Source organism: Sarcophilus harrisii, chromosome 1, assembly GCF_902635505.1.
Source record: "Sarcophilus harrisii chromosome 1, mSarHar1.11, whole genome shotgun sequence".
NCBI classification, from domain to species: domain Eukaryota; kingdom Metazoa; phylum Chordata; class Mammalia; order Dasyuromorphia; family Dasyuridae; genus Sarcophilus; species Sarcophilus harrisii.
Genome location: NC_045426.1, coordinates 192,282,024 through 192,304,516, shown reverse-complemented (window position 1 = coordinate 192,304,516; position 22,493 = coordinate 192,282,024). Strand labels below are relative to the sequence as shown.

Sequence of the window (22,493 nt, the reverse complement as noted above, 5' to 3'; positions counted from 1 at the left end):
TATATATATATATTATATACATATATCTATATCTATCTATCTATCTATCTATATATTACTATTGCTCTAAGAGAGACTACAAATTCCAGATTTCCTTCTACCTTCCATGTATTGATTTTAACACTATTATGGAAGTTTTGCAGACCAAACTGGTTTCTTTTTCTTATTGACCATGGTCATCAACCAATAGTCATTCCCTTTGAATATCATTTAATCTTCACTAATCTTTCTTTAGAGTTGAATTCAAGAGAATGATTTGTCTGTTTATAATTGAATAGCACTGGAGCCAAGAAGTTGTCGATGTGAAAGCCATGATGAACACATGGACGCTACAGAAAGGGTTTCCACTGGTCACTGTCACCATGAAAGGAAAGAATGTTCATATAAAGCAAGAACTCTATAGGAAGGGAGTCAATCACTCTGTGGAAACTGGGTAATGTTTGTTAAATGTAACATTTCATTGTTGGCGTAATATCCAAGTCAAACACACAATCTTTGACTTGAAAATGAAATTTCTCTCCCTCTGGCAATTTTTTAAAGTATAATTAATTATTTTCATTACATTCTACATATTCTTTGAACTTCAGTAGCCTCAGCTAAAATGGTTCATATTGACATTGATGTTTGATAAGATGGAGGAAAAGACTATTTTATTTCATTTTTATATGCCTCAGAGCCTAGCACAGAGTCTGTGACCTAGTAAATAAGCTTAATGAATGCTTATTAATTGAATTGGATTGAGGATAACTTGAAGTCATTTGTATGAATTTAGTTTGGATCCAGGCAATTGCCATTAAATTATAACGGTCCATTTTGAAGATATGAGAGCTCAAGAAAGGGAAATTCACTTTTGAGCATTGATTTAGCTTAATTTCTGATACTCTGTGAAAAGGTGGTCAAGTTTATAGTACTCTTTTTACCAAACTAATTCTTCCTGGGATTTTATTATAAAAAAAGATAATACATTTTGGTTGACATTACATTGAGCCTTCTTCTCGAACTCCTCCTTCTCTTTTTCTTTGTGTCTTTCTTTTTCTCTCTGTGTGTCTGTCTCTTAGCATGATAGCAAATGAATGGCTTACTAGCTTTGAATATTCACTTTAGATCAGTTTTTTTCTTTGCTGGAATTGTTCATCATTAATGGATGGGGTTTTCTGATACTTCCAACATAAATATTAGTCAATTATTGTTTACAATGTAGCAGACACTTTGCTAAGCTCTGAGGAACTCTGCTATATGCTCGACTATATCAATGGCATTTTATGTTTTTGCCTATAGCTGTTAACTATATTGATCCCTACTAAAATAACCAATAATCTCCTTTTTCTTCTAGGTACTTGTGGCATATTCCATTGTCATACATTACCAGCAAATCAGACAAAGTTGAAAAAGTTTTGCTGAGAACAAAAACAGGTAATTTGTTGTTGAAGTGACCAATCTAATTTAATGAGAAGTCCTTTATAAAATGTTCTGAGGAGTTAATTTTTCTTTTTAACAAATTGGTCTTATTTTAATGTTTTTTTTTCTTTTAAAAATCCATTTTAATCAGGTCTCTGGTCTTTCATTTAAAATGAGGAATCTGAGGTTAAAAAGCATGTGGCTGAAAAAAAAAGCTAAATTCCTGTCAGTCAAATCTTAAAAGCACTGCATGATATATTGATTTTAGCGGCAAGTTTTCTCGTGGAAATGTCTGAAATCTTTGATTGCATTGCTGTTATATCTTTTTATTTGTATGCTGAGAACAGGTTGCATTTTCTTCACAGATTTCTTAAGTCTTGAAACGTAGTTGATTAGAACCAGTACTAGATATTTTCCATTGAGTAGTTTTTTCCTGGTTTCAAAAATAATTATCTGTTGCAATGTGTTGTCAGACCCATTCTAGATGCCTTATATATTTTCTTGCATCAATTAAGACCGGTTCAATTGTGAAAGAAAATGGATCCATAATTTATTTTTGCTTGTTGTAGATGTTATCATCCTCCCAGAAGAGGTGGAATGGATCAAATTCAACATGGGAATGTCTGGCTATTATATTGTACATTATGAGAATGATGGATGGCAATCTTTGACTGGCCTTTTAAAAGAAAAGCACATGATGTTCAGCAGCAATGATCGAGCGAGTCTTATTAACAATGCATTTCAGCTTGTCAGGTAAATAATGCATGCATTAAAAGTCTCTCCTTCCAAAATCAAATGCTGTTATAATACCTAATGTGCTTGGAGAATGGCTCCTCCAGGCACAAGGTACTTTGGAAGTAACAAATCTGCTCAAAACTATGGTTTATATTTCCTATCAATATATTTATCATTATTAGTGACGTAAAGGGAATAGTTTGTTCAAGTAAAAATTGTTTAATGACCTACCATGCTAAAGAAAAGTAACTGTAAAATATTTTTCTCATTAACCTGGAGCACAAATGAATATATTTTTTGGTGGAGAGATGGGGCAGAAACACATCCAGAGAGACCCATATGTAGGGAATTCATGTGTCCAGAGCACAGAAGTGGAAGGTCAGCTTCAGCTCATGCCTTCAATATTGCAGGGTCATCAATACCTTCTGGTGTTCATCATTTTGTTCCTGCTTGGTCTAAATCCTTCTGGCATCTATCAAGTATAGTCTCTGCCAAATACTTCTGCAAAGGATGAATTGTCTCTGCTGTCAGGCTCAGTTCCACTATGTATATGGTGCTGGTAGAGCTCCTTTCCATTTCTAGCTTTTGACTTTAGCTGCAATCCTTAGCCAAAGGACTTTGTCTTTCTTAGGAGAAGAGTAAAATTTGCTATGCTCTTTTTAAAGTCTTAAGGCTTTCAAAGCAGCAGCCTTTAACACCTGCCCATTAGTCTAGGAGGTAGAACAAAGCCTTTTTTATTCAAAAATTGGTCTGTTAAATTTTCAATTTTGACTAGAAGGGGTTTCTTATTTCCACAAAATGATACTTTCTCCCCCCCCCCCCCATCCATGTACCAAGTTTTATAGGACAGGCTGGTGCCTCTGGACTCAAGTCTTTGGAATACCATTTTTTGGTCACTGAGTCTGTCCTTTGAACACTTTAACTTTTATGGCCCTCTCCTCCCTTTGTCTGTCTTTGAGGACCTTTGTGATTGCTTAGTTGCTGTTCAGTCATATCTGGCTCTTTGTGACTTCATGGACCATAGTATGACAAACCCTTCTATTCTCTACTAGAGAGAAATAGACAATCCCTTCTATTCTCTATTGTTTTTTTTCCCCCTGAGGCAATTGAGATTCAGTGACTTGCCCAGGCTCACACAGCTAGGAAGTGTTAAGTGTCTGAGATCATATTTGAACTCAGGTCTTCCTGACTTTAGGGCTGGCACAGCACCATCTAGCTGCTCCCTACATTTATTCTTAGTGAATATAATTCCCTAAATTAGAAGTATTTAGCTTTAAGTATTTGTCCTTCAAGTGAATGGTCTGAATTAATTTCTTTAAGCCTTGACTGATTTGACCTTCTTGCTGTCCAAGGGATTTTCAAAAATCTTCTCTATTATCAGTTTGAAAAAGTCAATTCTGCAATCTCAACTTTCCTTATAGTACAATTCTCAAAGACATACAGAACTACTGTAAAAACTATAGCTCTGACTATATGAACTTTTGTCAAAAAGGTGATATCTTTGCTTTTTCATATTCTGTCAAGATTTGCCATAGCTTTCTTTCCAAGGAGCAAATATCTTTTAATTTCATGGTAGCAGTCACACTCTATAGTGATCTTTGAACACAAGAATATCAAATATGAGACTATTTCCATTTCTTCTCCCTCTATTTGCCAAGACGTAATGGGACCAATTACTATTGTCTGAGGGTTTTTTGTTTTGTTTTTTTTGTTTTGTTTTGTTTTGCTTTGTTTTTGATTTTTAATGTTAAGCTTCAAGCAAGCTTTTTACACTTTCTTCTTTCTCCCTCATTAAGAGATTATCTTTCTCAGTTTAGCCATATTCCTGCTTAAAATTTTAAACGTATATCATATAAAACATATTAAAACATTATATAATATATTAAATCTATTTATAAATAAAATATGTCAATATAAATATTATAAATATATATTTTAATTATATAGATCTTATATAGATTTTAACCTGTCCTTCTGGGATTGACTTTGTCTTTGTATCTCTCCCATCATCCATATGGAAGAGTAAAGAGGGTTTTGGAGTGTATGTGTGTGTGTGTGACACACTTAATTGTCTCCCTAGCACTGTCTCTATTAGGTGAGATTTTAAGGAATAGAAAAGCAGTTTAAGGTAAATATAGGGCTTATTTAACAAATATGCAAACCAACTCTACATACTTATCAAAGGAGAGTAGGGAAAAGGGAAAGGGGAAGGAATAAGCATTTATATAGCATTTATTCTATGTCAGGCATTGTGCTAAGTGCTTTATAAATATCTTTCTTTTTTATTCTCACAACCCTGGGAAGTTGATGCTATTATTATCAAACTTGAGAAAATTGAGGTAGAAACATAGTAAGTTGCCCAGTGTCACACAGCTAGAAAGTGTCATATTTGTACTGAATTCTTCCTGACTCCAGATACAGTTCTGTAGCCATTGTGCTCCCTAACTACCTCCACTAGACAAATGCCATTCCAATTAGATCTTAGCCCAAATGGGGAGGAAATCAACTTTAGTATTTCTGGTGGTCTACAGATGTTAATATAGTTGTTTTTTAATGGAAGTAGGTGAAAGGAGTTGGATGTTTCAGTTTAGGTTGAGTGAATCCCAGGTACCTTTGAAAACTCCACTTATGAATAGAGAAGTCTAAACACATGGCTTAGAACTCTTTTGGAGTTACTGGCTGAATATTCTAGCAGTTTTTTGTCTCTATATCTCTCCTTTCTTAGGTGAAGGGGCTCCATGAATATAATTCAAATGCCTCATGATGAAAAGAGGCAGCTAGGTTGCTAATAACTTGAAGTGTTTTTCTTTTCCTAGTTCTTATAACAAACTAAGGTTATTTGTGCTTAACTTGATGCTTATGAATACAAAGTAGTTCAAAGGAAAAAATAGGCATTTTAATCTTTGTCATTTGCACCCACAGGTGAAATTGAAATATTGCCATATTTCACCAAAGCAAATGCCGTAAGTTAAATACACAGAGTGATGAACTTGGGAGGCAGAAAAACCTGGGTTCACATGTTGCCTCAGACACTTACTAGATGTTTGACCCTGGAAAACTTACTTAACCATGGTGTCAGTTTTCTCATCTTTAAAATGAAGGGTTTGGATTTTTTGAATTGTAACATCTTTTCTAACTCTAAATCTATGATAGGATACCCTGCTGATGAGCACTTCACAATCCCATAGTCTGATTCTCAGTTTTGTTCTTTTGGCCCCCAGTTTTTCAGATTAGGTACATTCCCAGTCTTAGTAGATCAGGTTACTTATAGAACCTAAGAGTTTGGTTTCCTTTTGTGGTCTTGGAAGCCTACAATCTGAATTACAATAACTAGAAATAGGCCAGAACAGATCCTCTGGAAGTGAGGGACAAAGTGGAGTCTATTGATCAAATTATTTGCCTTGTGGCATTGTCTCACTGTCAGTATCCAAAAATGGGAATTTTGTAAGCTGATCCAATCTCTTTAGAAGGAAGAAGAGAATCCACTTACTTCAAGGATATTTGCTTTTGAAACCAGTTTTAGCTTTGGGGAGAATCATGTTTACATCATGATTTATACATACACTTACCTGTTTCTTGTCTCTGGGTCAGAATGATGGTTTTCTTGATTAGTCTTCCTATGGAATTTGTTGGAATTCTTGAGTTTTTAATTTCTAACCTAAATTTAATAGACTGATAGGAACTGACATGTGCCTATTTTGTCTTACCCATAAACTAAATTTGTGTCTACACACCTTTAGAAATTTTCTTCAGAGTATAGATGTGCCAGAGAAGAAAAAGATTAGGGGAAAGTTACATAGAAGAATGGGGCCACAGATAAGCAGCAGAGTGTATTGGATTAAATTTAATATGTATCTAAGATTATAACTTCATATGTTTTTTGGTTTTTTATATATTGAAATGGTCATGTTTACTTTTTTTTATCTTCACATTAAAGAAAACTAATTTAAAAAATGAAAGTGGTGGACTATTTGATCAGATGGTGATAAAGTTGTCTTTTGAAGCAGCAAACAGTTCCTAGAATTTTTATTGACAATCAACTTGTCTTTTGTTCAGCATTGGAAAATTATCCATTGAAAAAGCTTTGGACTTATCCCTGTACCTGAAACATGAGACTGAAATTATGCCTGTGTTCCAAGGTTTGAATGAGCTGATTCCTTTGTATAAGTTAATGGAGAAAAGAGATATGGTTGATGTAGAAACTCAATTTAAGGTAATAACCTGAGATGTACTTACAGCTACATAGTTGTGGAGTATTTTTTTAAAGTTACACAAAAATGTTCATTCTTACAAAGTTTGGGAAGTGTTTTGTCAACTAGAAGGCATTCTATAAATGTGAGCTCCTGTCATAAGCCAGTAACAAAGACTTCTAAGTCAAAATTAATTCAAATGTCTTATCTGCTTCTATTGTAATATAAGCTCCACAAGAAAGATAATGGCTCTCATATTTTTATATTGATATCCTCAGCATTTTGCATATAGTCCTCTGCACATAGTACATACTTAATAAAGAATTTGAGAATTTATTCACTGATTGATACAATTATTGATTTAATCTTTAGGAACATTTATGGTATATTTATATTAAATGGTAAATATGATCCTGCTAGCCTTTAAAACTGATTCTCATAGCTTAATTTAACATTTTTTCCAATACCTTTATTTTATTACATTTATTTTGATCAGCATTAATTTTCTAGTTGCTCTGGAACTAAAGGAAATGAAGCAAATTTTTCTCATCAAATATTTTATGACTTTTTTCTAAAAGCTTATTAAAATATAAGCTACCATTTTAATAATTTTATCAGTTATTCTATTAAGATGGCAATATCATCATGATTTTAGTCATCTTTTGAGAAGATGAATTTGAAATATTTCTTTCTACTGCTTTAGTAGTTAGTGTATCAACAAAAGTAGTATGAGACATTGAAAATTAGGCATGAATGAAACAACATAAAATCTATAGCAAGGGTCATCAAATTGGCATTTCTGAACATGTTTCCAAAAATTTTTGATAACTATTTCAGTATATTTGATGTCTCTTGTATTCCTACATATTTTATGTATTTTAAAATATTTTTATGAGAAGGGGTTCTTGACACTAAAGTGGTTCATTTGGTAATAAGAAAAAGTAAGATTCTTAAGAGACAATAATGTTCATTCTTGATAACATAAAACACTGAAGCTTTTCCTCTTTGTGATCTCCCTAGGCTTTCCTCATCAGGTTGCTTAAGAACCTCATTGACAAGCAAACATGGACAGATGATGGCTCAGTCTCACAGAGGATGCTGCGCAGCCAACTCCTTTTGTTTGCTTGTATGAGAGAGTATCAACCTTGTGTTCAGAAGGCAGAAGACTATTTCAAGAAATGGAAAGAATCCAATGGAAATTTTAGGTCTCTTGTCATAAGTAATCTATTGATTTATCCCTCCTTCCCTTGCCATTTTGCTGGGCAAAATTTTAAACATACATACACACACATGTACATATACACATATATTCACACACATACTTTGCACCCCAAACCTAGCTAAGCTTTCCCTTTTTCTTCAGATGGAAGGTTTTGCTTAGCTATATTATACTTCTTGAATCATCCAAATATAGTAAATGGGAGTATCTTCTCATATTAGTTAAATATCTCGTTCTTTGTCACTTGTAGTTTTTGACAGATTGTTTTTCTTCATGAAGACTCTTAGGAATCCTGAGAGGCAAAGAAATTTGTGTTGGATATTTTGGTCATCTCAGCCAAGATTATAGCCTAATCTCTTATCTTGGGTTTATTTTGGGGTGCATGATTTCATTGATATGGGGAAGGGAGTTGGCTGATCATGGGTAGTGAGCAGTGTTGGGGCAGTGTTGGGAAACCAAGGGTTTGGGGGACAAAACTATTGCAAACATATGAACCATCTTCCCATCCTCCAGTTGGTTGACAACACACTTCTAGGAGTCAGTCCAATGCCCTACTCATGGGTAAGACCATGACTCTCACTCTGGAGATCACAGTTCTAAGGTATTGTTATATTTTATCTGCACAAAGTGATATATTGAGGTCTTAACCTACATCCTTACTTCTGCTTGAAACAATATAACTTATAGAATCATATTTTTCTTTAATATCTTGTTTACTCTGAAAAATTTGGGAGACATACTGTTTCCATATAACTTTTTGGTCATAGGATTATAGTATTAAGAAGAGTCTGAGAAGAGATAATTTAAATCATTTAAAATTCTTTGGCATCTTGTACAAACCATGAATTGGCAAAAGACAAAAATTCATTGTATTCATTCATTAAATACTTACTGGTCACCTAATCTGCAAGTTATTATGTTTGGGCTTGCCTTTTTGCAACACACATCAGAAAAAAAACAAAACAAAAAAGCAACCAAATAGGAGAATGGGAAAATTTCATCATCATTTAATTTGTCATTATTATATATTTATTATGTAACTAAATCTCTTATAAACTCTTACATGCGGTCTTCTTTTTTTGCAGTTTACCAAATGACGTGACCTCCGCAGTGTTTGCTGTTGGGGCACAGACCACAGAAGGCTGGGATTTTCTCTATAGGAAGTATCAGTTCTCTTTGTCCAGTACTGAGAAAAACAAAATTGAACTGGCCCTCTCTTTTAGCCATGATAAAGAAAAACTTCAATGGTGAGCAATTTGCCCATTTGGGGGATGATAAAGGAAATTAAATTAGATAAGGTAATGCTGTCTTAGCTTTGATTCTTTGGCTACTGCTTGCTTATTTAGTAGTGGACAACCATGTACCACATTGCACTATTTTTGACAAATCCTTTATAGTATCGAATCCAAAGTGAAATGGAAAATATAATGACTAATATAAAATTCAGAGACACTAGACAGCGCCCTATCAATAATAAAACATTCTGATCTCCCAGTTTCAAAGGTTTTCCCATTCTAGTTCATTTTACACTCAGTCATTAAATTGAACTTCCTAAAGCATGTGTCTGTGTCACCTCCCCTATGACTATGTCAACTTTCGTGGCTCCCTATTACCTCCAGGATCAAAGAGAAAACCTCTTTGACTTACAAAGTTGTCTATATAACTTCCTTTCCAGTCTTTTAAATCTTATATCTCTTCTCCACCTCCCATTCCCCCACATACTCACTAATCTTGGGACATGGACGTCTTTATTTTTTTGTTAAACATGACTCTTCATTTCTCAAATCTAATCATTTTCACTGGCTGTTTCCCTTGCCTCAAACTCCCTTCTTTCTCGTTTCCATCTACTGGCTTCCTTGAAGTCTCAGCCAAAGTCCTACCTTCTATAATAGGTCTTTGCCAATCCACCTCAAAGCTAGCATCTCTCTCCTCTTATTATTATTACAGGTTTAATTTTTTTATGTGTCTTGTTTGCACAAGATTGATTGTATATTGTCTCCCTTATTAAACTGTAAGCTTTGTGAGTGCAAAGACTGTATTTCACCTTTCTATCTTTAGTACTATTAGGAATATAGATGCTTAAATGATGCTAGTTGACTAATTAGTAACCAGATATATCTCTCTCCCTCTTCCTTGTATTTGTGATCATTGACAATCCATTTGTGGAGATTGGGCATCAGCCACATAAATTAATACCAATCTATGTATTCTTTATGACTCAATAAAACTAGATTTATTCTTCAGACTGTTTCATGGATATCAGCCATAGCTGTTTTTATAACAAAAGCACCAATCGCATTTATTCTTATTCTTTTTTAGGTTACTGGAGCAGAGTTTTGAAGGGAATATAATAAAAACTCAGGAGTTTCCAACTATTCTTCATTATGTTGCCAGAAATCCAAAGGGTTATCTCTTGGCTTGGAAATTTTTGAAAGAAAATTGGAATAAAATCATAGAGAAGTAAGTAGCTCTGTCATAATTTGTAATTTTTTAAAAAAACTTTACTCTATTTAAGTTTCTTAATTTCAAAATGACATCATTCTTAGGGAAGTCTGGGTTAGAGAAAAGGAGGGAACTAAAATCTCTTGAAAATATGAAATCCTAATGTCACAAGGCCTCCACTGAATCATGCTGAATCTCCTTTTTCTGAACTTTTCTAGCACACATTGTGCATCCCACTTCCTTTTATACTTAATCATAGACTGCCTAGTTTTGTCACTTAGCCACTTCATATACGTGTCTTGAGCTTCAAATGGATTTTAAGCTCCTGAAGGCAGGAATCATATTTTATATTTCTGTTTTTTATTTTTTCTAGGTTGCACTCTGGGCTAGCAACTCAATAAGTATTGGTTAAATGAAAGTTTCAAAGTATATCTTGTTAATTAATGTTTCTAGGTTTGAACTTGGCTCAACTACTGTAAGCCACATGGTGATGGGAACCACAAATCAATACTCTACAAGAGAGCAATTTGAAGAGGTAATGTTTTCCTAATTAAACTTCCAGTGTCATAAATTATCTACCCAAAACAAGGTAGATTAAAACACCTAAGGAATTGGACATAGGTGAGATTTATAGATATTACAGTCCTTTTAACATTGTCATACCAAAGTGAATTTAGACCTATACCCATGACTATGGATGTATATTCAGGAATTGGAAGCTTTCAGCTTGCAAGAAACTCCTTGTCAATCCTTTCATTTTATGATCAGGAAATGGAAGCTTAGAGAGGTTGTGACTTAGTTATAGAACTAGACAATAGTTAGGTCAGGATCTATGTCTCTTGACTTTCAGGATAATGCTTTTCTCACTGAATCTTGTTATATACCCTATTCCACAGAGTATTTATATAATATGCATTTCTATGCCAACATAAAAGACTTGAATTTGTATGAATGAAACTTAAGATGAGGGAGGAGGGGAGAGAGAGAAAGAGAGAGAGACAGAGAAAGCAAGTGCCATATATCAAATAAACATACTCTTGGCTAAACCGAATTAAAATCTGGTAAATAGTGATTTTTTTTGTCTGGATGAGCAACTGCATAAGAAAAAAAATGATCTCAAGAAACCTTCCCTATTTTGAGTAACCCAAGTTAAAGTTCAAATGTATAGACTACAGGCATGGCTCTCATGTGAAACTTTGGCCAATGCTGGATTTTAGCTTAGATACGTTTTTCTCTAGCAATCCTTTTAGGTCTTTTCCAGCTCTAAAAAATGTAAATTTTTAATTATGTAAGTGTAATGTTAAAATGAATATAAAAGAATTGAAAAAGTTACTTTTTTATTTTTCCTCAAAAGGTGCAAGAATTTTTCAGCTCCCTGAAGGAAAAAGGTTCCCAGCTTCGTTGTGTCCAGCAAGCACTTGAAACAATTAAAGAAAACATACGCTGGATGAATCAGAATTTTGAGAAAATCAGAGTGTGGTTACAAAAAAGTGTCACCTTATTTTAACTTTTCATGTTTTTTCATGTTATTGTCTAATTATGAGAATTTGTGATAAAGGTAAACTTAATAAGGGGAAAAAAGCTTCTTTGCTGCAGTTCTAGAATCTAAAAAAATATGGTTTCTAGCTCAACTGCTCTCATTTTTCTATCCCCATGACCAGCTAATTCTTTTCTCTCAGTAGGCTTTTTGACAGATATTTTTATAGATGCCAATTCAGTATCAGCCACATACCAGAATATACATGATGCTTGGGTGTTTCTCATCTGAATCCAAGACCTAATGCTGCCTACTGTGTATTAAGACTGGTTTATTTAACATCTACCTACCTCACAGGGTTTTAAGAAAGATTAAATTTTATGTCCCTACATAAATCTGCATTAAGTGTATGAAGCATGTCTTTTATAGTTGTTTTCTCCTTTAGAAAGAAAAAGGAATATTCTAATGATTGTTGTAATATTAGTAGGGACTAGAACAAGTATGCTCCAAGATTAAAATATGAAGTTTTTTATAAAAAAAAATAGATTTCTATTGAAGTTTAGTACAGGGGTTCTTCCCTGCCTGAGGTCTATGGACTCCCAGGGGTAAAGTTCTTGAATTTAGATAGGAATACACACACACACACACACACACACACACACACACACACACACAATGTACATAAGCATACACATACTATTTATGGATTTAAAAACATCATTCTAAGAAGAGGTCCATGGCACTAAAGGGCTTAAGAAGCAAAATGTTTAGCTGAGATTGAGCTGAAGAGATATAGCTTGGTGATAAGGAAGGAAGAAGCATAAATTAATTACTTTAGCTTGACCATAAGAGCTGAAATAATAATGAAATTTTTTAAAAATTCCAATGAACAACAATTAAGTAATAGGATATTAATTGGGGCAGCTAGGTGGTGCAGTGGATAGAGTACCAGCCCTGAAGTCAGGAGGACCTGAATTCAAATCTGGCCTCAGACACTTAATACTTCCTAGCTGTGTGACCCTGGGCAAGTCACTTAATCCCAATTGCCTCAGCAAAAAAAAAAAAGGATATTAATGTACTATCATTGCACTTTACCCTGGGAGTCCATAGACTTCAGGGAAGAACCCCTGTGCTGAACTTCAATAGAAACTCTATTTTTTTTTTAAATAAAAAAACTTCATATTTTAATCTTGGAACATACTTGTTCTAGTCCCTACTAATTTCACGACTATCATTAAACATTTAACAAATGTTAAAATACTGCAAGATGACTGAAACAAACCACATAAACATATGAGTCTAAATGAGAATCTTTGTAGTTTATGAATTAAAAAAAATGCCTAGGATTTTGTGTTAAAACATATTAGGCTGCTTAATATATTGGAATAACGATATTTCCAAAAGAGAATGTACTTGAGATATGCTAACTTAAAGAGTATCAGTAATACTTTTCTAGATAATAGTTTATAAAATCACATTTTCTGTTATTTGAGAAATGTAACATCAGCTATATTTTTTCAGTTTTTATTTCTTTTTGGCCCATCAGTTAAGGTTGTAACTTGTCCCAAATCACACAGTTAGTGAGTAGTTAAGTGTCTGAAGGTGCATTTGAATGCAGGTCCTTCTGACTCCAGGGCTGCTGATCTATCCTCTGTGCCATCTAGCTGTCCCCCAATTTTTTTTTTATTTTAATGAAACATGGTGATTTTTAAATGTTGGCATTAGCTTTTATGTCCTGGTGGAAAAGTCTTATTTTTAAACTGACATAACATTACCAAATCAAAGTGGTGGTTACCTTTTTATTTTTTCCATAAATGAATGTCATCTGTTTTTTGTTTTTTTGCCCCAGTGTACCTGACAACAACTTTCTCTCTCAATCATGGGATGTGTTCAGAACCTAGAACCTATTAAAAACTTTGCTACCAGGATGTATACAAGTATACAAATAGTACTCATTCCATGGGGCTTATCTGCCATCAGAAGCCATCAGAAGCGTTGGTAGTTGTCATCTTTCGTTTTTAAAACATCTTTGATTTCTTCAAGGAAGTCAGTGTCTCAGAGGTTTGTCTTTATACATAAAATTTCTAAGTGTGGTGTTTGGGGATATTACATTCTATAAAAAACATAATTTTTAAAGTTTGGTCTATGTGATATGAACCTAGCATTTCTTCTCCTCATTCAGTATCAGGAATTCAAAAATTTTATAGATCAGATGAAGCAACTGTTAATATTCAGCTATATGTTCAGTGCCATGTTCATATACTTTTTTACCTTCAAAATATTTTATTAGCCATTTACATCTCCAGAACAGTGGTTCTCAGACTTTTTGCAATGGTACAATCCTAATCAAAACTTTGGAATAGCCCAATGCAGTCAAGCCTTCTAAAATTATTTTTAATGCTCAATATTGTTCATCAAACTCAAACTCAATCCAACCCAACCCTCCACCTCAGGGTACTCCATGGTTCCTTGGAATGAAAAAATTGTTCTAAAGCATCAGAGCTTGACTCAAATTGTAAGGAGATAAAACATCACGTGTGTGTGTGTGTGTGTGTGTGTGTGTGTGTGTAAGCAGCAAAATTACTTTTGTCCTTACTTGGTAAACTTAATTTTCATAAAGTTGGTATAGTGCAGAGACTAACATTTTAATATTGCTTTAAAATTTATATTCAAGTCTTATATATCAGACACCTGCACTCATCTTTAATGACATGCAGAACTGAATACAAAACCAAAAATGAATTACTGAAGGCACAGATGCATTCCAAAAACTTATTTTTGTCCATCCTTGGCATCAAGTCTTTTCCTGTTCAGGGTCTCAGGACCAGGCCACATTCTGTTCTGTTATAATCTTCCTACCTGAGCCTCATGAAGTATATGCTTCATGTTCACATGCAAGCCCAGGAAGACCTTTATGGGGAAAAGGGAGAAGAGCTGAGGGAAAAAAAGTCACCTGATGTACTCTGCTTCCTGCTTTGTAGAAAAAGCACTATTCAGGATTTTTATTGCCCTTTTATTATCCGCAACTATGGTGGTTGCTGACATCTGAACCTTACACAAAATATTCCATATTTGACCTAAAAGTTCTTATTTGTCAGTCACCCAAGGAAATGTCTAGTACCACCTATGAGTCAAGGGGTAAGGGGCAAAGGGGTGCAATCAGAACATTCTAGAACTCTGAAAGCATTTCTCATGTGTTTTAAAAAAAATATTGGAAACCAGAAGAAACCTGCTAAAATTGAGAGGCACTGTGTGTAGAATATGTGCAAAAGTTTGCAGACTTTGTTTTGGTTGCCATAAGTAACTTTATGAAATATATTTCTTAAAAATATAAAGGATCCTTTCCATCCCAAGTGAAGAAAATTAAAAAAAAAGTTTATCAATACAATAATACAGGCAACCAAGCCATATCCCAGTCATTTTCTGGAAAAGAACATGAAACTAAAATTTTCAGAATGTCAAAAGACTCCACAGATACCACTATACAAAAGCCACCCTGAATAATTGCTTTCTGCTGCAAGAGTCTTTGGTTTGCTTGAAGTCACCATCCACCATTTGAATTAAGATTTTTCTAGCATGTGCGGATAGCCTAAAAAAGGTCAAAGAAAAGAAAATCATTGAAACATTTGATATATAAATCTTTCTTGCCCCAAAAGGTATCATAAATGTACTATTTTTCAAGAGGAATACATGACACAGAGTAAGAAAAAACTTATCTAATCTGGATAGTCATGTATTGAGATGGACAATCAAAGGTAAACAATCAAAAAGCAGGCCACATCTCAAAAAGTCATCAAGAAATTAAGTAGTTTGCCAAAAGTATTTGACCCATAAAATTTTTATGGTTTGCAAGATTTTTTAATAGTTCTGAACACATACTACTATCCTCCAACTATCATTTCCTTCAATTGCTCTTTGTAAGCATCAATAAATTAAGAGTAAATAACATTCTCTTTGCATACAATCTCCTCTCCCATCTTGCCACCTCATTCCCCTCCAATCTCTGAAAAAAATAAAAATAAATAAAAATGGTATACAGGGAATCCGATAACTTGTCTGTTGACTAATTTTCATTAGATTCATTATGATTTCTTTCAAGATCAGTCACCTTGACAGAAACTGTATATACATTTTAAGGAATAGAATATAGATTTGGCCTTCTGGGATAGGTTAGCTATCCTAAGGCAAAGACTTTCAAGATTCCTTCATGTTTTCTGATTCTAATTTTAAGGTGACTGAAGATATAATTACTCTGAGAACCCACTACTTTATTTCTCAAGTCTTAAAGTATTTTACTCAATTGTTTCATCTGTGTCTGATTTTTTATGTTTTTTTTGGCAAAGATATTGGAGTGGTTTACTATTTCCTTCTCACCTTTACAGGTGAGGAAAATGAGTCAAACCTGGGTTAAATGACTTGCTCAAGGCCATATGGCTACTAAATGTCTGAGGCCATATTTGAACTCAGGAAGATGAGTCTTTTTGATTCTAGGCTCAACATTCTAACTGCACATAAAAAAAGTAGTCAAAATCTTCCTGCTTCTCAAGTGCTGCTTTTCCTACTCTCTTGTATTTTGATTTTTTTTGTTGTTGTTGTGTAGACCTATGATTTCATCAGTTTACTTTGTCCACTGGAACATTGTATGAGTGGTTAAAAAACTTGTTGAGAGTAACCCTCTAAGTATTTATAAAGCTCTAGGCTTGAACTCAGGTCTTTTTAATCCTGAGATTGAACTAATATCCATCACATGCTGTTCACTTCCCTACTGCTGTTGGTTGGAATAGTAATTCCTTCACTTATTCACTAGCATTTAAGCACATCATGTTTCTACCTGCAGATTTAAGTTTTCTTTAATAGCCTGGCATGAGATTTTAATATATCCCATGTATAAGATTAATATATTTATATTTATTAATATATTTAATATTCTTGTAACAGAATTCTCCAATGTTGAGGTGCTTTTTGGAAAATGACTATGTATTTCATGCAAGAAGTATACAAAGATGTAGTAAGTATATCAGATGTGATTTTCAGAGAGTTAGAAAATGTGGCTTGTACTTGGTTACAGTTGTGTTAATTTAAAAGGCATACTTCCAAATCTTACCCAAGTAGGTTCAGTAGTCTGAACTTTTAACTTGTTTTTTCTCCATCAGCTTTTGACCTGGAAGATTTCTCTTTTGTCTAAATGGAAAAGCAAAATTATTAATAAGAATTCTCCATTTTCTATCCAATAGTCATTCTGTCCCATGAAACAACAGAAATGAAGTCTTCCTTCTCCCATAAAAAAGCCTTTCAGCTTATTTGAAGACATCGCCACAAAAAATATTAGGTTATGACCTGCCTTGTCACAGGTCTCATGAAATAAACATATTTTGTAGTATTCTCCTATCTTTCATTCTATGACCCCTATCAAAAACAAGGTTCCAAAAAGTTATTTGCATGAGATTCCAACATAGATAGGATCTAGGACACATTTCAGTTATTATATATTTATTGCCTTTGACCCAAGTCCACCATGAAGCAAAATGCTGAAAGAAAGACTTCAGTAAAAAAGAATTTCAAAAGGCAACTATTTAAGAAGTTAAAGAGGGGATCCATTATAGTGCTAAAGCACTGAGTCAGTTTTCTTTAGAAATTAACTTCAAAAATAAATTTCTTGACAAGAAGGAACTTTATCTAACATTAAGACACATAGCATTAATTTTTTAAGTGGCAAAAAGCATCTTAATTGTTAGGCCAGTCTTTGTGCTTATTTATTACCTTGCTTTTTCCACCATTCTTAGCAGATTTGTTGGAAACATCCTTTTCATCCTTTTTCTAGAGGAAAAAAAGTAAATATTATTTAGTCATTATTATTAACAGTCTTTAAGAAATAACTGCTGTCCTCAAATTAATTCAAATTATTCTATTCTGCAATATTACAAATCCCATTTTAATTATAAATAAGGGAATAATTCAGTATCTATGGATATCATTCTTTTAAACCTTATAAGGAGGTTTCTTTATAAAGAAGGCTCAATTTAGGCAGAAAGTTTTGGTAAATGTTGTGAGATGAATCACGAAATCATGATTCAGTTAGAACTAATGCTTGTCAAAGCAGGGCTTCTATTTGGATTGCTTTTTAGGTGTTAATATGAAAAAATGTACGGAGACTATGGTATTAAGAAAAAAAGTTATAACAATAAAATAATCAAAGAAGTACGGTAGCTTCAAAAGAGAGAAATGTAGAACATTCAAAAGGAGAAAATAATATTATGAGGAATTTCCTAGGATAATAAACAGAATGCACAGCAGTTGAGCAATTAAATCTACCTTATTTAGGAAGAATTAGAAGTTCTAGATTGACAGTTAAGTTTAGTAACAGCTAGGTGGGGAGTGGGGAAGGCAGGAAATTGAAATTTAGTGATCATTCTGAAAAAAAAAAAAAGGGCACATTTTCAAACTTCCCTTTCTACATGAAATGCCAGGTAGCAATGTAGTGGAATAGAGAAAATTCAGGACTGGTAAAGAGTTGTGTTTTAGATGGAGTTCTGCTACTGACTTTTGTTTGATCCCAACACTTAATGCAGCATCTGGAATGAAGAAGGTGCTTAATAAATGTTTACTGACTAATAATTAAAATGGCAGGGAACATGGTGCAAAGGATCGAGTACTGGATCTAGAGTGAGGTGGACTCTTTTTCCTGAATTCAATTCTAGTCTCAGACACTTAACCAGCTGTATGACCTTGCCTCAGTTTCCTTATCTGTAAAATGACCTGGAGAAGGAAATGGAAAACCACTCAAGTCTCTTTGGGGTCACAAAGAGTTGAATGTGACTAAAATAACTAAATAAAACAAAAACTTCCATTGACAAGCTCTATGACCTTAGATGAGTCACTTTAAAATGTTATGGATACTAATGAAACTCTTGTGCTTTCTTTTATTCCTCACTCTCACCACATGACTCCATGATACAGATGATTTGAAAATTGGGAGGAAAAAAATTACTCACCTTTGCCAATTTCTGTGGACCTTCTGAAGATGGCTTTTGGGAATATTTGTCAAATCCTTCTGAAAGTGTATCAATGGGGTCATTATCATCTGCTGAATTCTGAAATGGAAACTTCTATCAGTAAAGAAATATAAAGTGTAAAGATCACTTTCTAATCACAAGAAATAATGAAATCCTTAAAGCTAATCTGCTGTTGTTGAACATGTTTTTAAAGTTTTTCTCAATGAGAATGCTGAACTAGATGTTAACACATGATTGTCCCTGCCAGCTTCTTTTTTTCTACATTTCATTTATTTGGTTTTAACCATCATATCTAGACATAAGATAAAGCACATTAATCCCCCAATTCCAATTAGATTTAAATTTAATAGAGAAATAAAATATTATAGTTTTTACCTCGGACTCCTTGGGTGATGACTTTTCTGGGTTACCCTTAAAAACAAGACATCACACACATTCTCACACATGGTCAAATTAGAAAATACTCAACAATTGAAAAACGTAAAAAACAAAATTAGCAAACAGCAACAATTGAAGAATGTTAAAAAATCTTGAGCCAACAATCCCAAAAATATTACTCCCAAAACACGGAATCCAGATTAAAAACGACTCATTCTTTTATCTGCTACTCTCTTTGCCATCCCTGATTAAAATATGGAAATAGTAAAGTAATTATCACCTTGATATGCCTAGAGAAGATGTGAAAAATGTTTCTAGGACTATAAAATGAAATTTTGTGGAAAATGTTTCTAGGACTATAAAATGAAATATTTTTTCTTATTTTGGCTTTCTTTGGCAAATGAATGTGGTTTTGCAATTCTGCATGAAATATTCCATTAGACAATTAAATAACAACAATAAAAAGAGATTAAAAGCCACAAAAGATAAAATCAGAAAATTTAAAATCACATATTCACACAGACTAAATTACTGTGATCAGTAAGAGATATTTTAAAAATTGTATGAACAAGGTCAGGGTTTGCTTGTTAAGTGTATTAAATCATATTTGCCAAGAATACCAGCAACAACCACACAGGGGCATCAAAGAATAGGTTTTTCCATCAGTGCCTTAAGAAACACTGAACCTGTGCTTGAGTATGCCAAAGCCTAATAGAATACTTTGGTTCTGCCACCCGATTCTGTTTGTCTCATTGGGCTTCAAATGCATAGCAGATGGTAGTATTTTTTATATTTAGCCATGTCAGTATTCTGCCTGGAAGAGGACAGAATGTTTTTGTAAAATTAAAGTCAGAAGTACAGGGCATTTAGAAGTTGGGGCAAGAGGGAGGGAAAGAGAGCCAGTCTTTGAATGTATTTCACTGTCCGTCACATTACAGCTTGACTAAGGCTGACTAGTGTATCAGGCTTTTAGAGAATAGCCACAGAGAAGTGGCTTACCTTAAATCTGCATATAGGTATTTTAAAAGCACCTCTCTTATACTTGAAGTTTGGATAAAAATATGAAAATCATATACTAAATGTATTATTTTATATTATGTGGACCTACAGGAACCATTTACCTGATTATTCTTATCAAGAAGATGCCTGTATTCAGGGGGTATGGTGTCATCTCTTTCTCCCAGCTTATCTCTATGTTCAGCTTTAGCTTTTTCCTTGAAACATTGGACAAAAAGGAAAATCATAATATTTATTTCTTTTCTTTTCATGGAAGGCATCCTGAGTTTCCTAGCATTTATCATATTTCGGTAAGATGAGGAAAAATGGCTCGTTTTTCATGATTTAAGCAACTAAAGACAATATCTTTTTTTCTCAATAGTATTTTATTTTCCCAAATATACAGAAATTTCAACATTTTTGTAAGATTTTGTGTTACAAATTTTATCTTCCCCTTTTTCTTACTTCTCTCCCCAAAATATCAAGCAATCTGATATAGATTTTCATGCACAATTCTTTTAAAAATATTTCCATATTCATGTGCAAGAAAAATCAGGCCAATGGGAAAAAACCACAAGAAAAAGCAAACAACAAAAATGAAGATATCTTTAATCTACTATAGATAAAAATGTAAAACATTATGCATGGATTTCCTGCATTTGAAAATATTTATTATACATCTACTACATGTATGACACTGAGCTTCAGCCAAGGGTATTCTGTACACTCAACTCATTTATAATTTCATAAGGGAGACAAGAAATGGGCACAAATGAATTTCAAGAGAGACAAATGATGAAATATGACCTTTTGCAATTATGATTGGAAAGGAAACCTAGGGTTATAAAAACCTCACTTCTCAAACCAAAATTTGAGTATTTGAATAATTCTGATATCTGTCACTTTCATTAAGGCCCAAGAGCAAACATTCTTAATAGTTCACAAAAGAATGATGTGATGTCTTGGTTCTGGATTTGCCCCAACTAGTTTAGGTGGGTGGTTCCCTCCTGGCACTCAGGCCATTTTCCGTCCCTCAAGGAGTCTCATAATCTTGCTCTTTGCCCGAACCTTAGATCTTCTACATGGGGAACTTCTAACCGCTGGTTCCCCACACAGCTCCAATGACTTAGACCTCCACTCCTGGTCACCCACAGAAGGAATGACAGAAGTCAGATTCCTTTCTCTGGTCACGCCCTGCTTTCTCCCTCCCTCCCACATCCCTTCCTTACCCTCAGAATGCCTCTGCTTACTTTACCCTTCCTCATTCTCCCAAGTCTTGCTTTGCCCTGGTTTTCTCCCCTTCCCAGTCTTAATATAGTAACAAGGAAGCCCAAATACACCAGTATCCAAACCTTGAATCTCTCTTCTCTGACTAGGGCTACTCGTGTCCTTGCTAGGCCCGACCTAGGCTGCCTCCCACCAGAGCTTTTCTCACATGCTACTGAGCAGTGCTGACTGGGGCTGCATCACAGCTGATATTGTCTGATCTTGACTGGGCTCTCCCTGTTGCACGACCCTCAGCTCTCCAAGTGATATTCCTAAGAGGCAGGTCTCACTGTGGCGCTCCCTACCTAGTAAACTCCAGGTGTTCCCTACCACTTCTGGGATCAAAGATAAAACCTTCTTTTTGGTGTTCAAAATTTTTTATAACCTGCCACCTTCCCACCTTTCCAATCTTCTTACACCTTACATCTCCCATGTGCTCTGAAATCCAGTGGCACTAACCTCGTTGGTGCTGTTCTTTGAAAAGATACTCCATGTCCCAATTCTGGGCACTTTCTCTGGCTGTCCCCCATGCTCTTTCTCCTCATTTCTACCTTGTGACTTCTGTGGCTTCCTTTAAATCCCAGCCCCCCTTTCCAGAGGAAGCCTTTCCAGATTTCCCTTAATTTTAGTGCCTTCTCTCTATTGGTCATTTCCATCTTATCCTGTATCTAGCTTGTTTATTCATAATTGTTTGCACTTGTTTTCTCATTTAAATTTGTGAGCTCATTGAAAGCAGGGATTTTTTGCCTTTCTTTGTATTCTCAGTTCTTAGCACAGTGCCTAGTGAGAGTTGGCCCTTAACTGTTTACTGACTGATTTTTCTTGTCTCTCTACTGTACTTCCCACTATGGCTATTCCAAACCTCTTTTGTTCCTTTAACTTCTTACATCCTTCTCCTGTCCTCAGCAAAAGATTTCTTTGCTCCAGTCTCAGAAAATAAGGTGGGTCTTCTCCTTGTTACAGACAGCCTGTTATCTGTACTCTAATTTCATCCTAGAGTATGTGTGCTCATTTTTGTTCTCATGCTTGTACTCTCCCTTTCATCTTTCTTCTTCAATCTCTCTGTCTCCTGGCCCCTTAATAGTTGCCTTTAACAAGGTTCAGGTCTGCCTTGTTCTTAAAACAAAGCTTTATTCTATACAACTGTCCAATATCTCTTCATGTCCCAGTCAAACTCCTAGAAAAAGCCATCTATGCCCATGGGCTACATTTCCTCTCCTTCATTTAGCATGATAGAATTAAAGTGTATGAGAGCCGCAAAGGACTTTGGCAGTCATTTAGTCTAACTCACAATAAAGCAATCCCCTTTATAACATATTCATACTGTGGTAATTCAACCTCTGTTTGAAGATTTCCAAAAAGACGGAACCTTCATTTTT

The 22,493-nt window shown here is 34.3% G+C and overlaps 2 protein-coding genes across 18 annotated transcripts in view; one reads left to right on the top strand and one right to left on the bottom strand.

Annotated features, from left to right (window-relative positions):
• The window catches only part of ERAP1 (endoplasmic reticulum aminopeptidase 1), a 41,294-nt gene extending 29,394 nt beyond the window's left edge, over nucleotides 1-11,900 (top strand). The window contains exons 11-19 of the mRNA XM_031967935.1: nucleotides 279-433; nucleotides 1,334-1,413; nucleotides 1,968-2,151; nucleotides 6,190-6,346; nucleotides 7,344-7,528; nucleotides 8,628-8,789; nucleotides 9,862-10,002; nucleotides 10,438-10,519; nucleotides 11,339-11,900. Of these exons, the coding sequence (XP_031823795.1) occupies nucleotides 279-433; nucleotides 1,334-1,413; nucleotides 1,968-2,151; nucleotides 6,190-6,346; nucleotides 7,344-7,528; nucleotides 8,628-8,789; nucleotides 9,862-10,002; nucleotides 10,438-10,519; nucleotides 11,339-11,491 (1,299 nt within the window). The 3' untranslated portion in view covers nucleotides 11,492-11,900. The remainder of the gene's footprint in view (nucleotides 1-278; nucleotides 434-1,333; nucleotides 1,414-1,967; nucleotides 2,152-6,189; nucleotides 6,347-7,343; nucleotides 7,529-8,627; nucleotides 8,790-9,861; nucleotides 10,003-10,437; nucleotides 10,520-11,338) is intronic.
• Nucleotides 11,901-13,308: 1,408 nt separating this feature from the next.
• CAST (calpastatin) overlaps nucleotides 13,309-22,493 on the bottom strand; it is a 135,464-nt gene continuing 126,279 nt past the window's right edge. For 15 of the 17 annotated variants that reach the window (XM_031968004.1, XM_031967997.1, XM_031967942.1 and 12 more), the window contains 6 exons: nucleotides 19,974-20,066; nucleotides 18,850-18,885; nucleotides 18,454-18,567; nucleotides 17,222-17,278; nucleotides 16,566-16,642; nucleotides 13,309-15,050 (listed from right to left, as the gene is read on the bottom strand). In XM_031968004.1, coding sequence (XP_031823864.1) covers nucleotides 16,592-16,642; nucleotides 17,222-17,278; nucleotides 18,454-18,567; nucleotides 18,850-18,885; nucleotides 19,974-20,066 — 351 coding nt within the window. In that variant the 3' untranslated portion in view covers nucleotides 13,309-15,050; nucleotides 16,566-16,591. The remainder of the gene's footprint in view (nucleotides 15,051-16,565; nucleotides 16,643-17,221; nucleotides 17,279-18,453; nucleotides 18,568-18,849; nucleotides 18,886-19,973; nucleotides 20,067-22,493) is intronic. The other 2 variants (XM_031968020.1, XM_031967958.1) reach the window with 1 other exon arrangement.